This window comes from Ceratotherium simum, chromosome 7 (assembly GCF_057802395.1).
Source record: "Ceratotherium simum simum isolate JZ-2026a chromosome 7, ASM5780239v1, whole genome shotgun sequence".
Classification (NCBI taxonomy): domain Eukaryota; kingdom Metazoa; phylum Chordata; class Mammalia; order Perissodactyla; family Rhinocerotidae; genus Ceratotherium; species Ceratotherium simum.
The window spans coordinates 61,684,091-61,702,310 of record NC_141906.1 but is presented as its reverse complement, the minus strand read 5'-3'; the positions used below and the strand labels follow the sequence as shown (position 1 = coordinate 61,702,310).

Genomic DNA, 18,220 nt, shown 5'->3' with positions numbered 1-18,220 from the left:
GATACAAATATTTGCCATGCGTAACTGGTAATCTGTGTTCCCCAGCCAGAAACATGTCCAAGCAGCCAGGTGACCATACACATAAGCAGGCTCCCCCTCCTCTCTCACCATACCCCCACAGCCATCGTCTGGGCTGGCAGCATTTTCACCCCATCCAGGTCAAGGGCCCTTCCTCTTACTGTGGCAGGGGTTGGTGGCAAAGAGTAAGGGCTTTCTTTTGTTTTTTAAGATAAACTACATGTACCTAGAAGAGTTTGATTACCATTAGACTTGTATATAGAACTTTTTTTTAAAAAAGGCCTTAATAAAATTAGAAGCAACCAAAATAAAAGCCATTCCCTCATCTCAGGGACCATGCACACTGCTGTGCACACTGCACACCGTGCAGCTCCATCCTTGTCAAAGGGGACGGCGCCCCCCACCCAAGCCGAGCAGTGCGGCATCTGTGGCTCAGGACAGAGAAAACCTAATCCGTAAGATTTCCATTCTGTTACAGGCAGAGATTCATAAATCAGTATTATTTTTAAAAGATCACAAAGACAGACTATTCTGCTTGGGAAAGAAAAAAATAAAGACATCTAATTATTAGTTTATTCCTGTAGTTTAGTCAGAACTGAGACAAATTTCTTTGACAGTGTTATATTGCCCGTGCTCAGGCTTATATTTTTCACTGAATCACAATTGTGAAATATTTATTTATAAGGCGATAATTGCAATTAAGCAGTTTACTGAGTAGTTTTGTACGTACACATTATTTAATTCTTGCTATAAATAAGATATTCATAATTTCTCCAGTTTCAATCTGAACATATAATTTGTAGTAACAAGATGCGGTTCTAGGACAGATCCTCTAACTCGTTGTAAGGCCCGAGACAAGCCATTGGAGATCTCTGCCTTCACCCACATCTAATAGGGATAATAATATCTTTTTTTAACCTACCTTATGGGTAAGTAAGCCTAACATTTATGTGAAAAAAGTTTTGCTAAAGTCGCTAAACAAATATAAGGTAAAATATATGAGGTTTTATCATATTAACTATTTTCTAACATTTGATTTGATTTTTGTAATTTAACTAAATTAAGACTGCATACTTTCAGAACTATAAAATTCCAGTTATACAAGGTAAACTGAAGTAGTAAAGCTAGTCATAATAATAAATCCATTCATCCACGTTCTCATTCAATTACATTAAAAAATAATAATTATAAAAATAGGTAAAATTTCATGAAAATATTCCTATTTATTCTAGCTTAGGAGTTCTTGCCCAGATCAAGGGATTGTCTGGCATCTGCCACGGCCTCAGGTACTCGAACAGTCATATTGTCCATAGCCTTTGTCAAACAGATTTGGCAGCCCAACCGAGATCTGCATAAAAAAGGGGGAGGTATGGTTTAGTATTAAGTATGTATCATTCACAAGGCAATGCAGTTGTTTAGGACAGTTTCTTACCCAAAGCAGTTAGGGATTTACTTACCTTTTAAATTTCCATTAAGCAGAACAAGATATATCCACCTCTCAACTAGAGGGAACAGAATGTAAATATGAAAAACAAGAAGCCTAGGGTGCCACAGCTTCATTTTAGTCTTTAGTTTCTATTGTCTACTAATTGTTTCACCAGAAAACACTGCTCTTTGGTAAAAGGGATGAGAAGCAACGAGCTCCTCAGAAGGCACAGAGTGGAGAAGAGGAACTAAGGTTTTTAGCAACACCAAGAGAATGATCAATCAATTCCCAGATCATTAAAACCATACAGACTATAAAAGAAAGCTACACTTTTTAAAGCCTCTAAAATAAGAAATTTGGAATGAACAAACAGACTTAAGTCAGCAATTATCAGATGAATATTTTTCCCATATTTTTCACATCTCTGAAATCAAGATGCGTCTGAAAATCAACTGCATCTTATAATCACTGCTACACTGTGAGGTGTCAGTCACGTCAGAGCTGCGAACTTGGTGACAAAATTCACGTATGTGTGTCTTCAACTGAGTCAAGGAAAGTATGTTAATACTACATGAGTTGAATTTAATTTTCATTCAAAATATGTCCAAAAAGATTACAAAACAAAAATTATTCGAATACAGAATCACAGCAGGGTGTAAATTTGATATTTGTACAGCAAATATTTGTCATTGGAATTATGAATAACTCTAATTCCATTTTCTTTTTAAGAACTACTACCAATTTTCTTTTATTTATATTTTCATTTTTTAACAGTGATGTACAAATCTATGCCTAGATTAGTCTAAATAGCTCTTTTAATATGAACAAAATATGTTAAGATAAGACAACTTTGTGCCATATTTTAATCAGCAGTGCTTTTTACTTTCTTAATGGCATGTAAAAATAAATGTTAGTCTTACAATCAAATTATCTTTGATTTGATGGAACGCAATATGCAGGTCTTGGTTTTATTAACATATTCATCAAGCATTTACCGAGCATCTTGAGGCACACTACTAAATGTCAGCAGGTGTAGAGAGAGCAACTCACTTCAATCCTTACTGAACACCGCTTATGTGCTGGGCGCCTGGGGTGCAATGAGGAGGCAGCAGGGGGTTAGAGCCAAACAGACCAGTGGTCCAGACCCCAGCATAAACATGGCATGTTCACAGGCAACTGAACCCCACCAAACAACAGTCGCCTAACCTCATCCTAAAGGTGGATAATAAGCAGGTTTCTCAAAGGACTGCTGCGAGGATTAGTTGCTAATATCAGTATTAAGGAGTGAACTTTCAACCAATTAGAAGAGATGAGACATATTCGCAGATAATTAACATGTGAGACTGTGACAAAGGCCACAGAGCGAGAAAGCCAAAGGTCTGAGGAGAAAGCACTTATTCTAACCAGGGGAGATGGTGTTTACAACAGGCTTTGAAGGATGGGTAGGATTTAATACATAATAAATGATAAAGGCACAGGTAACAGGGACTCAAGGCACGCTGGTGGCAATACTGGTTTTTAGCTTGGCCGCTGCACAGGGCAGACAAGGACAGAACAGTGATGGGCTAGAAAGATGGCCAGGCCACGAACAGCTCTGAACGCCAATCAAGGAGTTTAGGCTTTAACTGGTAAGCAATGAGAGACTGCTGGGAAGTTTCTGAGTAACAGAGTAAGTACAACCATAGGAAACAGTGATTGCTGATAGAAAAAAGTCCCCTTCTACATAATTCCCATTTGTTGAATTAGAAACAGCCATAATACTCAATTTGCGTTAAGCTCTGTCTCCAAGAGAGAAAATGCGGCAAGCCAATTTGACAAATTCATTAGGACTATGGTGAGCCTAGAGGTCCTGTTGGTTACTCTTGGTGTTCAGACAAAGATAAGTAAGATAATGCCAGTCTTCAAGGAACTTTTAATTTAGTAAGAGAAACAGAGATGGAAAAAGCTACCAGTGAAACAGGGCAGAATACAGTAAATATAGTAACAGAACAAGAAGCATGTTATGGGAACAAGGGCACGGAGAGCCCTTGCTGGCTCCATGACCCCAGAAGGTAAGGCAGTGGTGCTCTGTGGCTATGTTCTCATTCTACTTTCTCTACCTCCTTCAAGGGCTCTGGCTCTAAGGTTTACTCAGTGTAGAAAGTGTCCTAAACTCTAGAGAAGGAGACAGACAGCAAGTCTTCCTTGATTTCACTATTAGTCCCACAAAATTCTGACACTGAAACAAACCTTGAAGCTATTCTTTCCTATCACCCATGACATATACACCAGAAATATACTGGGTGTTGTGTTTACTTCTAAGGTTTGGTTTTCAATTCAAAGAGGCAGCTTGAAATAGTAAAAAAAAAATCAAGGGCATTGGCTCAACAGAACTGATTCAAATCAGGGCTCTGTCATTCTCCAGCTGTGCAGCCTTCAGTAAATCTCTAGTAAGTGAACCTTGTTTTCCCACTTACAAAATGGTGATAATACTGCCTAACTCTGAAGGTTAGAAATAACTTCTGTTAAGTGCCTGGGCATTATAGTAAGTATCCAGCATACAAACTGATATTATTACAGTTATAATGTTAACAACATCATTTAACGAATGCTTTCTCCACCACACACTGTTCTAAGACCTTCATATATACTATTCAGTGACTCCACACAACCCTACGGTGTAGGTACTATTATTATCCTCATCTTACAAATAGAGAAACTGAGGCTTCTGTGTAGATTATCCATGGGAACTGGGGGCAGGGAGCAATAACAACATCAAAAATAGATTCACAGATAATTCCTGAATCTCTCTATCAACCATCAACTCCAAAAACAGCTGATGATGCCCTATTGTGAATCAGACACTGGAGAGACAATGATGAAATAAGACATGGCTCTGCTCCAAAGGGGAAAAAGGAAATAAGTAACCACTACAAGTGCCATAGGAGCCTGGGTATCATCGGTCCATCATAATCAAGGTTAAGTATCCCTTATAATACACATTAAAATGATGGTGTTTTATCCTAAAAATTAAAGATATTTACATAGCATTTAACTTTAAAATAAATGTAGGAACCAGCAGACTGAATTTCCTTGCTTCTTTGTTTTGGAACTGCATGGTACCCTAGAAACAGGAGTTTATATGCAGTTATTGGCTTTAAATAAAATTATTTTCATTCCAAATATGTCAAAGTGTTTTATAAATGCCACCTGTGAACAGCAATCTACTTTTTCCTCACAAAGCATTTCTACTAAAATTCTGTGTACTTAAGAATATGAGCTATAAAATGCTAGAGGAGCTTTTCTTTGCTCTCCATTATCCAGTTCTAAAACTTCTGAATTTTATTATCAAAGTTCTTGGCTCGTTCACACTTACAATAGGTCTTTTGGACCTTTTTACATTTGTGTATCTCCTCTATCTGTAGCTTTCTCTTTCCTCTTACTTTCTGTCTCTTTTCACTTAGAATATTATCTGTTACACGCACCTACAAATTTTATCTGCATAAAAGGGCAAGGACTTAGCCCTGATTTACCCCTTCCATTAAGAGAGAAACAATTCTCAGAACCAAATTAATACAATCACTGAGTGTATTCTTTGTGTTATCCTTTAGAAAAAAAGGAGATGTTGATAGAGAATGTGGCACCCGAAGATGTGAGGAGGGACAGGCAGATGGCAGCCATAATCTGCTTTACTTGGGAGTTTAAAGAGAGACTACTTTCCCAATTTCCCTTCCCAGGATATCAGCCTCACCTCCACCAAGGAGGAAATGAACTAAAAAAGGAACAAAATGATTGTTTACCTCTAAATAAATACAATGACCTAAAAATTCTTGTGAGGATTAGATGAGATAGTTTATGTTAAGGGTCTAATAAAATCGTGGTTACATAATACACATGAAATAAAGCTATAATTATTACTATTATCTTTAGCTTTTTAAAAATTATTTTTCATTAGGGTCACCAAATTACAGCTACACACCAAAGCCAACCTTAATCACATAAGCTCTCATTACCTTGCTCCTTGAAACAGTAAATCAACTAGGTACCTTCCCTAACTCCAACCAAAAGACTAAACAATTTAAAAAAATAAGGTATCACTTGACATCAATTGCTACTATAAATCACACCACTTTTAAGAGTAATTCTATCAATTAATTATAAGAATAAGCTCTGATTAATTTACTTTAATGTACACTAAGAAACAAAACTATTCATTTTAACATAATTACTATTAAATATTAAGTTTCTTTAAAAATTCTGTTCTCTCAAGTAGGTGAAATTTTCCATTATAATTTTGTTCAATTATCAAATCTGTCCTTAAAGAATACCATAAAAACCATTAAATTTAATCCCAACTCATTAAAGTGTGATAAATATTAATTCCTGAGATAAAAAATAAACGAAAGAAAATTTACTAGGATCTAGAACTTATACTTCCAATACCTCCAATTAATTTTCTTTTTCTACTTTTGTAAAACGGCAAGTTTCATAAGACCTAAACCATAGAAGACTGGAAACAAAGAGAACTGTCACATATTTGATATTCAAAGTTTGTGACTGTTACTATTTACACTGGGAGAATACTATTACATGCATGGGTCTGGTCTTAGGTAGACACAAACTAACAAAACCTTTATCTTCTCAGACTATTAGCACAACTGAAGTGGTACTAAAATCTTACCTGTCTGTTAGTCCGAACGCCAGATCAAGCATGTCATTCTCCTCATCAGTGATTGCTTCTAACTTCTCAAATATGTGGTCTTCAAAGATGAGGTGACAGGTAGAGCAAGCCAAGGTTCCCTCACACGCACCTACAAGAGCAGCAAACACTGAACACTCCCCTCTGCACTAAACACAATTCAAACCTGGTGTGAATAACAGTTAATTATTTCTAAATTTTAGTATCAGCATTAGCACACATAAATGACAGCACTTTATTTCTGAACAAAAATGAGAATTAGGAACAACACTCCCCTCTGACACACACAATTTGAAATCACTTTCACATATTATTTCAAAAAGGTTCTGGGCTAGGTGTTATAAAGGGAAACCCAAAAATACACACTCCTAATATCAAAGAGCTTACAAGTTAATAAACTGGGACACACACACATATAAAAATGTATGCATTTTTAGACATATATAAAATAATTTATGTAATAGCTATGCAAGTTATTTACCTTTTCCTGGAGAGCTAAACACAATTTATGAAGACTTGTGGTAGACAGGAGGCATCAGAGAGCAAACAAACTGATGTCTAAATTAAGCTAAATATTCTTCCCTTTCAATCTCTCTTTGTAATCAGAACAGAATCAAATAAGGCACTTTAACAGTCACACAGGTTTTAAACAATAAGATAAGAATACTTCTCTTATCCCATTTTTCTTGAAGCCACTAATTTAACAGTTATTTACTGAATGCCTATTATATGCCAGACACTGTGACAGGGGAACTGAGAAGTCATCTAGTCCAACCAAACTATGAGTGAATCTGCTCTGTAAACATCCTTTTTCCAGGGGTTACCCAGTCTTTGCTTAAAAAACTCCTGAGAAATCCATACCACATAAGCCAGCCAATCTCGCATTTGGCTTCTGTTGAGCTAAATAAAGTCTGTCATTCTGTAACTTCTAGCTACTGGTCCAATTCTATCACATGGAGCTAAATCCTCCTTCTTTTTCTCCCCAGCTTTATTAAGCATAATTGCCAAATAAAATTGTAAAATATTTAAAGTGCACATCGTGACGATGTGATATACATATACATTGTAAAAGAGTTCCTTTCATCTAGTTAATTAACACATCCATATCCATCACCTCACATATTTATCTTTTTTTCTTTGTTTGGTGAGAACATTTAAGTTCTAGTCTCTTAGCAAATATCAATTATACAACACAGTATTATCAATTACAGTCACCATGTTAACACATTAGATCCTCAGATCTTATTCATCTCATAGCTGAAAGTTTGTATTCTTTTACCAATCTCTATTTCCCTCACTCCTCAGCCCCTGTCAACCACTTTTCTATTCTCTGTTTCTATGAGTTTGACTGTTTATTTAGCAAATCCTTCTGAACAATAAGTTTTCATATGTCTGAGATTGTTCTTCCTTCTCCACGCTGAGTATACCCAGGTTCTTCAAATTTTTCTTACTCAATAACACAGTTCTAAATCCCTTCTCTCAGTCCAGTTGGGCTTTTCTTAAAATATGGCATCTAGAGGAGGATCTGACAAATCCAAATCGTGCAGAATTGGGTTCTGGTTAAATTCTACCTTAAAAAGTTATTCTGGGGCCGGTCCCGTAGCTTAGCCGTTAAGCGCGCGCGCTCCGCTGCTGGCAGCCCGGGGTTCGGATCCCGCGCGCACACCGACGCACCGCTTCTCTGCCCATGCTGAGGTCGCGTCCCACACACAGCAACTAGAAGGCTGTGCAGCTACGACCTACAACTATCTACTGGGGCTTTGGGGGAAAAATAAATAAATAAAATTATTTAAAAAAAAAAAAGTTATTCTGGTTTGTTTCTGTTGTTGCTGTTTTCGTGTTTGTGAGGAAGATTAGCCCTGAGCTAACATCCATTGCCAATCCTCCTCTTTTTGCTGAGGAAGACTGGCACTGAGCTAACATCTGTGCCCATCTTCCTCTACACTTTATATGGAACATCGTCACAGCATGGCTTGACAAGCAGTGCGTCGGTGGGCGCCCGGGATCTGAACCTGCGAACTCCGGGCCACCAAAGCTGAGTGCGCAAACTTAACCGCTACACCACCAGGCCGGCCCCTTTGGTTTGTTTTTTAATAGTGGTTTTTAAAGCCATTAAACAAGTTTAAAGATTACACAGTCCTAGGAATAACTTCAGTTTGATTTAGATTCTCTTTTGGCCAACAAACACTACATAAAATATGTAACAGAACTACTATCAATAACGAGTAACAGTCTTAATTTTCCTCTGAATACATGGATCATTTTAACAAAAGTTGTTCCCTCATAATTTAAACATTTGTTATTCATATTTTATTATCTAAAAAAATCAAAAGAGAGGCTTCCTTAAATGTTCATTTTTATTACATCCAATTCAAAGCAGTCACGGGATTAAGTAGAGAGAGATCATACAGTGAAATGTAGGAGTTACAAGCATGGGCTGTGGAGCCAGACTCCCTGGCTTCAATCCCAGCTCCCCTTTTACTAACAGCATCACCTTGGGCTACTTTACCCTCCCCTCCACACGTCAGTTTCCTCGATACTAACTGCACCAACCTCACCTGGCAGTGGTAAGAATTACATACAAGTGTGTACAACATATGTACTTGCAACCACGACTGGTAGATAGTAAGCACCATACAATTGTCGGTAATTATTATTATTATTTGGAAGTTATAAGAAATCTTAGAGTAATTCAATTTTATTTTTTATAAACATAAGAAGAACTAAACCCAAGAAGTTAAATGAATAGACTAAGGTCATTTACTAGTTAGAGAAAAGTTATCACTTCAGCTAAGTTTCTCAATGTTGAAGATTAGCTTCTGCCACTTAATAATACAAGTCACTTTACTTAAATATATATAAACACACATATATACACATATATAATATACAAATATATATACACATCAATTGGTTAGTTGTATTTTTGTGTAAATTTGAAACATCTCACACAAAAAGGTAAATGGATATATTTTAAAAAGAGGAAGATCCTCTGGTTAAAAAATATATATACCAAGTTCAAAAACTCCTGCAGTGCGACCTTGAGGTCAGGAGTCCAGGCTCTAGATGGACCTACCACACCGTATGCTGTGTCCTGGGCAAAGCCCTCAAGGGCCTCAGTTTTCTTCTCATCTGTATAATGAGAGACTGAGGTAGATGATCTCTAAGGGCCTGTTGGCTCTGATGACTCCACAAAGAAGAATTACTGCTCTTAATGGATTTGTTCACTAATATTCAATAAATTAAATTTAAAAATTATCCCTTCTTGTTCTTATTTCATCTCATAAAAAATTACTGATTTCATGATGGCTATTTCATGATGGCTATTTCCTCCCATTTATTAGTTTATTAGTTTCCCGGTCTTATACTTAAAGCTAGTTCCCAATTAACAAGCACCTGACTTTTGTCTTTTTGGAATCCAGTTCTATGAATTTTAACATGTACAGGCTTGTAACCACTACCACAACCAGGATACAGAAGTTTCATCAGCCCAAAAAATTCCCTTGTGTTTGCTCTTCCTTTGGAGTCACAGTCTCCCCAATCCCTAACCCCTGGCAACCACTGATCTGTTCTCCATCCTATAGTTTAGTCTTTTCCAGAATGTCATATAAATACAATCATAAAATAGATAACCTTTTGAGTCTGGCTTCTTTTACTCAGCACAGTGCCTTTGAGATTCATCCACTCTGTTGTGTGTAGATGCAATTCTTTCCTTTTTACTGCTGAAAAGTAATCCATTGTATGGATGTACCACAGTTTGCTTCTAGTAAGTATGTAGTATATCACATTGTGATTTGCATTTCTCCAAAAATTAAAGATGTTAGATAGCTTTTTTTTTTCTTTGGATTTCCATTTTTTTCCAAAGCCATTTGGGAGAATGGCATCATCATTCATCTCTTGTACCATTAGGAGAAAGCTCTAAATGGCAGAGTTGTGCATTAGTGTAAGTTCAGATCCTACTGCCCCTGAATATCTTTTTAGGTGCTTATGTATCACCTCTATATTCTCTTTGGTGAAGTGTCTGTTTGTGTCTTTTGCCCATTTTTTAATTGGTTTGTTTCCTTATTGTTGAGTTTTGAGAGGTCCTTACATATTAGGGATACAAGACCTGTTTTGGATATGTGATTTGCAAGTATTATCTCCCAGTTTGTAGCTTGTCTTTCCATTCTCTTAACGGCATCACGGGCAGAGCAAAAGTTTTTAATTTTGATTAAGTCTGCTTTATAATTTTTTTTTCTTTTAGAGATTGTGTTTTTTAGCATCATGTCTAAGAATTCTTTGCCCCAGGTCCCAAAGGTTTTCTCCTATGCTTTCTTTTAGAAGTCTGACAGTTTTAAGTTTTACATTTAGATCTAAATCAGTTTTTAGTTAATTTTTATATAAAGTGTGAGGTTTAGATTGAGATTCCTTTTTTCCCCATATGGATGTCCAACTGTTCCAACGTTATACCCTTTGTTGAAAAGGGTATCCTTTCTTCATTAATTGCCTTTGTACCTTGGCCATAGCCAGGAGGTGGAAACAATCCAAATATCCATCAAATGATGAATGGGTAAACAAAATGTGGTATATCCATAAAATGGAAGATTAATATTATTGGGCCATAAAAAGGAATGAAGTACTGATACATGCTACAACACAGATCAACCTTGAAAATATTATACTAAATGGAAAAAGCCAATCACAAAAGACCACACATTATATGATTCCATTTACATGTAGTATCCATAACAGGCAAATCTATAGATATGCAAAGTAGGTAAGTGGTTGCTTAGGGCTGAGGAGATGGGGGGTTGAGGAGTGATAGCTAAAGGGTACAGAATTTCTTTTTGGAGTGACAACAGTGTTTTAAAATTAATTGTGGTGAGGGAGTGACAGCAGCAAGATGGCCAAATAAGACGTCCCTTGATCATATCCCTCCCTTCAACAACAACAATCTGGCATCCATCCACAGACCAAAGTGCCTTTGTGGGAGCTGTGGGATCCAGGCAGCAGACTGAAACTCCACTGCAGTCCAAGAATGAGGAGAGCCGTCTTGAGAAGATGCTGCCAGAGGCCTATTTCTCTCTCGCCTCATCCAGAGTACTGAGTTGTGAGCTCAACGAAAAAGGAGACATTACAGCTGATACCACAGAAACACAAAGGATCACAAGAGACTACTATGAACAATTATACACCAACAAACTGGATAACCTAGAAGAAATGGGTAAATTCCTAGAAATATACAAGCCAGCAAGACTGAATCATAAAGGGGAAAAAAAAAAAATAGAAAATCTGAACAGACCAATAACAAGTAAACAGATTAAGCTGGTCATCAAAAACCTCCCAACAAAGAAAAGCCTAGGACCAAACAGTTTAACTGGTGAATTCTACCAAATATTTAAAGAAGAATTAACACCAATCCCTCTCAAACTCTTCTGAAAAACTGAAGAGGGACCATTCGCAAACTAATTTTATGAGGCCAGCATTATTACCCTGATAGCAAAGCCAGATAAGGACATTAAGAGAAGAAAACTAAATGCCAATGTCCCTGGATAATTACAGACGCAAAAATTCTCAAGAAAATATTATCAAACTGAATTCAAAGCACATTAAAAGGATCATACACCATGACCAAGTAGGATTTATTCCTGGGATGCGAGGATGGTTCGATATATGCAAATCAATAAATGTGATACACAATAGAATGAAAGATAAATACCATATGAGAATCTTAATAGATGCAGAAAAAGCATTTGAAAAAATTCAACATCCATTTATGATAAAAACTCAACAAATACGGTATAAAGGGAACATACCTCAACGGCCATATATGACAAGCCCACAGCTAATATCATACTCAATGGTTAAAGGTTGAAAACTTTTCCTCTAAGATCAGGAACAAGACAAGGGCGCCCACTCTTACCACTCCTATTCAACATAGTACTGGAAGTCTTAGCCAGAGCAATTAGGCAAGAAAAGAAATAAAAGGCATCCAAATCAGAAAGGAAGAAATAAAACTGTCAGTTTGCAAATGATATGATCTTAGATATAGAAAATCCTAAAGATTCCACCCAAAAACTGTTGTAACTAATAAACAATTCAGTAAAGTTGCAGGATACAAAATCAACATATAGAAGTCAGTTGCATATTTATACACTAACAACAAACTATCAGAAAGAGAAATTAAGAAAACAACTCCATTTATAATAGCATCAAAAAGAATAAAATGCTTAGGAATAAATCTAGCCAATGAGATGAAAAAGCTGTACACTGAAACCTATCAATTTGATGAAAGAAAATGAAGACAAAAATACATAAGATATCCATGTTCATGGATCATAAGAATTAACCTTGTTAAAATGTCTATCCTACCCAAGCCATCGATAGATTTAATGCAATCTCCATCAAAATTCCAATGGCATTTTTCACAGAAACAGAAAAAAACAGTCCTAAAATACGTGTGGAACCACAAAACACCCCCAAATAGCCAAAGCAATCCTGAGAAAGAACAAAGCTGGAGGGGTCACACTTTCTGATGTCAAACTACATTACAAAGCTGTAGTAATCAAAACAGTGTGGTAATAGCATAAAAACAGGCACAGAGACCAGTGGAACGGATAGAGAGCCCAGAAATAAACCCTTGCATGTATGGTCAACTAATATTTCACAAGGGAGCCAAGAATACTCAGTGAGGACAGGACAGTCTCTTCAATAAATGGTGCTGGGCAAACCGGAAAATCACATGTATAAGAATGAAACTGGTCTCCCCTCTTACACCATACACAAAAACTAACTCAAAATGGATTAAAGACTTAAATATATGCCTACAAGAAAACATAGGGAAATGCTCCTCGACAGTGGTCTTGGCAACAATTTTTTGGATATGACACCAAAAACACAGGAAACAAGAGCAAAAATAAGTAAGTAGGACTACATCAAATTAAAAAGCTTCTGCAGAGCAAAAGAAATAATCAACAAAATGAGAAGGCAACCTATGGAATGGGAGAAAATATTTGAAAACCATCTACCTGATGAGGGGTTAATATCTAAAATATATAAAGAAGTCATACAACTCAACAGTAAAAAAACAAACAACATAATTAAAAAATGGGCAGAGAACCTGAATAGACATTTTTCCAAAGACATGCAAATAGCCAACAGGTACATGAAAAGATGCCAATCATCACTAATCACCAGGGAAATGCAAATCAAAACCACAATGAGATATCACCTCACACCTAGTAGAATGGCTATTATCAAAAAGATAAGAGATAACAAGTGTTGAGGAGGATGTGAAAAAGAAGGAATCCTTGCCTCACCTGGTGGTGGGAATGTAAATCAGTATAGCCACAATGGAATACAGTACAGAGGTTCCTCAAAAATTAAAAATAGAACTACCATATGATCCAACAATCCCATTTCTAGGTATATACACAAAGGAAATGAAATCACCATCTCAAAGAGATATCTGCTCCCCCATGTTCATTCCAGCATTATTCACAACAGCCATGACAGTGAAACAACCTGGGTGTGTGTCTATGAATGAATAAGATGTGGTATATATCTACAATGGAATATTATTCAGCAATAAAAAAGAAGGAAATCCTGCCATTTGTGAAACATGGATTGGCCTTGAAGGAATGATGCTAAATGAAAGACAGAGAAAGATAAATACTGCCTAATCTCACTTATAGGTAGAATCCAAAAAAGTCAAACTCATAGAACAGAGAATAGAATGGTGGTGGCTGGTGGCTGCGGGAAATGGGGAGAGGTTGGTCAAAGCGTACAAACTTCCAGCTACAAGATGAATAAGGTCTGAGGATCTAACGTAAAACATGGTGACTACAGTTAACAATACTGTATTATACACTTGAAATCTGCTAACAGAGTAGATCTTAAATGTTCTCACCACAAAAAAAAAGAGGTAACTATGTGAGGTGATGGAAGTGTTAACTAACCCTATTGTGGTAATCATTTCACAATAGATATGTATATCAAATCATCATGTTGTATACCTTAAACTTACACAATGTTTTCTGTCAACTGTTATCTGTCAATTCCAGCTTTCAATAAAGCTGGAAGGTAAATAGAATAAAATTGATTGTGGTGATGGTTACACAACTCTGAATATAATAGAAAAACACTGTATACTTTATATCGGTAAACTGGATGGTATGTGAATTGTATCTCAGTAAAGCTATTCCCAAAAAAACCCAACTGGACATGTTTTTATGTGTCTATTGCTGAACTCTTTATTCTGTTTCATTGATCTACATGTCTATCCCTTTGCCAATATTTCACTGTCTTGAGTACTGTAGCATCACAGTAAGTTTTAAGATCTGTACTATACTTTCTTCAACTTTATTCTTCTCTTCTAAAACTGTCTGGCTATTCTAGTTTCTTTGCTTTTCCATAAAAAGTTTAGAATCAGCTAGTCTATATCTACAAAAAATCTTGCTGAGATTTTAATGAGAACTGTATTAAATCTATATATGAATGAGGAGAACTGACATCTTTACTATGTTAAGACTTCCAATTCACACGAACACAGTATGTTCCTCTACTACTTAGGTCTTTGCTTCTTTTCATCAATTTATAATTTTTCAGGATACAGATCCTTACGTATTTTGTTAGATTTAAACCTAAAAATTTCATTTTGGGGAGCTATCGTAAATATTCTTTTAAAAAGTTTTTTGGTTTCCAATTGTTCATTGCTAGCATATAGAAATACAATTGATTTTTGTCTGTTGACCTTGTATCCTAGGACCTTGCTAAACTCACTTATTAGTTCTAAGATTTTTTGTAGACTCCTTGTGATTTTCTACATAAACAATCATTGTCTAAAATAGTTTTATTTCTTCTTTTTTAATCTGTATGCCTTTTAATCTCTTTCTTTTTCTTTTTTATTCTTTTGCCTTACTACACAGGCTAAGACTTCCAATAAGATGTTAATCTGGAGTGGTGAGAGTAGACATCCTTGCCTTGCTCCTGAACATAGGGGAAAGGCATTCCACCTTTCACTACTAAGTATGAGGTTGACTGTAGGTTTTTTGTAGATGCCCTTTATCAGGACCTGACTGTGCACAACCAGAGCTGATCTGTCATTGCCTACTTATTTTCAGTTAAAACATGGGAGCTGCCACCAATTCTATATTCCCTTGACAAGAGTTCACATCTTTAATGAACATCCCTGCAGCGCCCAACTCCACTGGAGCCACAACCCAAACTGCCAATGGCTACAGGCAGGAACAAAGTGGATGTGTCCCTACTGGGCCTCATCTTCTAACTCCTCTTTAGCATCACCGAATTCCCAGGCTCCTATCTACCATGAAATCGTCTGCATTGACAATCAGCAGGGCATATGTTCCCTCCACCAGAACGGGGAGCAAAGTGGAGAAAGGAGTCCCTATAGTGTGTGTGTTTGGGGCGGGGAGGGCCGGGGAGGGTGTAGTAGGTGGGTCCAGGGAGTTAAGGTGTTCTTGATCTGGCGTTAGAAGTTATAAGTTGAAATGCATTTTCTCAAAGAAACCAGCCTGTAAATGGTGATTAAATTAGTTATGAAGACATAGGTTCTGTGGGTTAGCCTGAAAATTTAGCCACCATGTATAACATCACTTTCACGAGAAAACAAATTCCAAATGCCAAGTAGTTGACCTGAAAATGGATTTGGGGAACAAAACCTATTCATAAAATAGGGAGTATCTGTTGTTTTTCATTCTTATCACATACACAGGGAACAACTCTACAGAACAAGCAATGGAAGGCAACCTATAAAAGGATACAAAAGTAACAACAACTACAGAGCCTTCAATCTAAACCTGGTAGCTGATTAGAATATGGGCACTAGACTAACACAATGATATATGTGGAAAGAAGGGGATTGAAAGTATAAAAGTTATGTGATTTATGCTAATATACAGGCCCAGAGCAATACTGGTGGCCGTCAGCTTTTAGTGTCTTTATCAGTGGTTGGTTACACAAGAGTAAATTAATGGGGGAAATGTGTATACGTACGCATATACATATGTATGGACAGATGTGCATATGTATATATACATATATTTATACATACAGATGCACATATATATGTAAGCATAAAGTGATCACATTTTATGAGGGATGTATTCCCCAAAATTTTGAAAACTGAAGTCTTTTAATTCAAGAGTTATTTTCTCAATGAAACAAAATGTAAAGTAGGGAGATGGGTTCTTATAGTTCACCAACCTATAATCCTCATAAACATATTTGTTTTAAAATATACTTAAGTAGAACAAACATCTGAAATAAAACTTTTTACATTACTATGTCCAGCTTTCAAATAATCAAAAATACTCCACACTTTAGCATAGACAATAATGGGACTTAGGGACACATTACAGTCATGCTGATATCAGCCCCTGGTGCCGGCATTTTATCTATCACCCTTGCTTGGTTATACAACAATTTTCATGAACTTAAAAGTATGTACACTTTAGTGCTGCTTTAACTTTGTCAGCATTCTAGCTAACAATTCAGAGTTCTTTCCCCTAAATTAACAGTAATACATATCATGACAGGTTTTTGGCTTTCTTCATAGCATTTTGTCCTATCTAACTTCTGTTCCAAAGTAACACATTTTCAGACATATTTTTCAGCATTAGCACTTAACGAATGCTTGGATGAAACTGTTGTAGGCTCTAAAAATTATATTATAACCACAATTTAAAACAGCACTATAGTCAACAAAATCACACAGACATTCAGATGTCTGTAAACAACACAGTTCACATGATACTGACAATGGATGGCAGGTATTTGGTTACCAGCTAAAGTGGCACCAATTTAGCTGCAGTAACAAATGCAAAATATACAATTCACACAGCCTGTCAGCCTGAAATGATGGGATTCTTGACAAAGTTTTGGTTTTCACAGTACTTCTGATTTTGCTATAGTAAGAACTTTAATATTGTTTATCTGCACAAATTCAAATTTGCACAATTTAAAAATTATATCAAGAATAAGTAAAGCATGGTTACTGGCTAATTTCAAAGTTGGTGATGAATAAAACTTCTCCAGACTGAGTTTTTCTTAAAAACAAGACTAATAATATTGAGCTTTTGCACAAATGCTCAGAAATTCTGCCATAAAATTAATTTCCAGAGAAAGTTAGCTATCTGCAGACTACTGCTTCTATCCTTTCATGTAATTTGAGTGTTTGCCAACAGGAAAAGATCATTGTGTGTGTGTGTGTATCTTACATTAAGATCATTTTGTAGATCTGTTATGATGCTGACAAGATTGCCCACCCCCATACCTAATCCCTCTCCCAAACAAAAATCCAGAGAATAGCTGTGTGGGAATATTATATATTAAAAATGTGAAACTACATATAAAGATCAAATCTAATTTTCTAGCGTAAAGCTTGATCTAGCATAGCCAGAAATACATTATACCAATAAGGAGTCAACAAACATGATAGCAATAAATATAGATTTACATGAACATTATCAGAATCTCCCAATTTTAATAATTTCCCTCAAAACAGACATACGAAATAGGTAATATAAAATAAAAAAAGTCTGAGATAATAAACTAAGTAAATTTCATCAGAGAGGTGTAACTGCCCCCTAGTGACAGGATATTACAATAGTCTTAAAAACAAGGATCATCTAAAAGGTCTATATTAATATAAAAGTTGAAAATAAGAATGCTTATAAATTTGTGTTGCTTCCAAAATTTACAATTGTCCCTTTTTACTCATTTATTCATTCATTACTTCACTTCATATACAATCAGGAATAAAACAGGAATGATTTTACCCTTCATCTCAGTCTCTTGGAAGAAAGATACACAAGTAAATAAATACATATACATAATCAACAGATAGTGACAAATGCAATGAAAGAAATGAACAGGATGCTGTGATGGAGAATAATGGGTTCAGGGTAATGAGAGAAACCCTACTTTGGATTGGGCAAAGCCTCACTTAGGAAGTAACACATAACCTGTGACTAGACAGATGAAAATCCTATATACAGGATGGTGAAAGAGAGAACTTCCCAGGCAAGAAAAAAAACTGTTAAGTGTGTACACAGTCTCAAAGGTAAAAATTCTGGGTGAGTTCAGCTCTTGAGAAAAGG

The 18,220-nt window shown here is 36.1% G+C and overlaps 1 protein-coding gene across 2 annotated transcripts in view; it reads right to left on the bottom strand.

Moving 5' to 3' along the window:
- Positions 1 to 577: 577 nt before the first annotated feature.
- Positions 578 to 18,220, bottom strand: part of FDX1 (ferredoxin 1) — a 32,536-nt gene continuing 14,893 nt past the window's right edge. Inside the window, exons 3-5 of one of the 2 annotated variants that reach the window (XM_087433674.1) lie at positions 6,105 to 6,234; positions 1,476 to 1,520; positions 578 to 1,366 (exon numbers count right to left, since the gene is read on the bottom strand). In XM_087433674.1, the coding sequence (XP_087289800.1) occupies positions 1,517 to 1,520; positions 6,105 to 6,234 (134 nt within the window). In that variant the 3' untranslated portion in view covers positions 578 to 1,366; positions 1,476 to 1,516. The remainder of the gene's footprint in view (positions 1,367 to 1,475; positions 1,521 to 6,104; positions 6,235 to 18,220) is intronic. The other variant, XM_014785182.2, reaches the window with a different exon arrangement.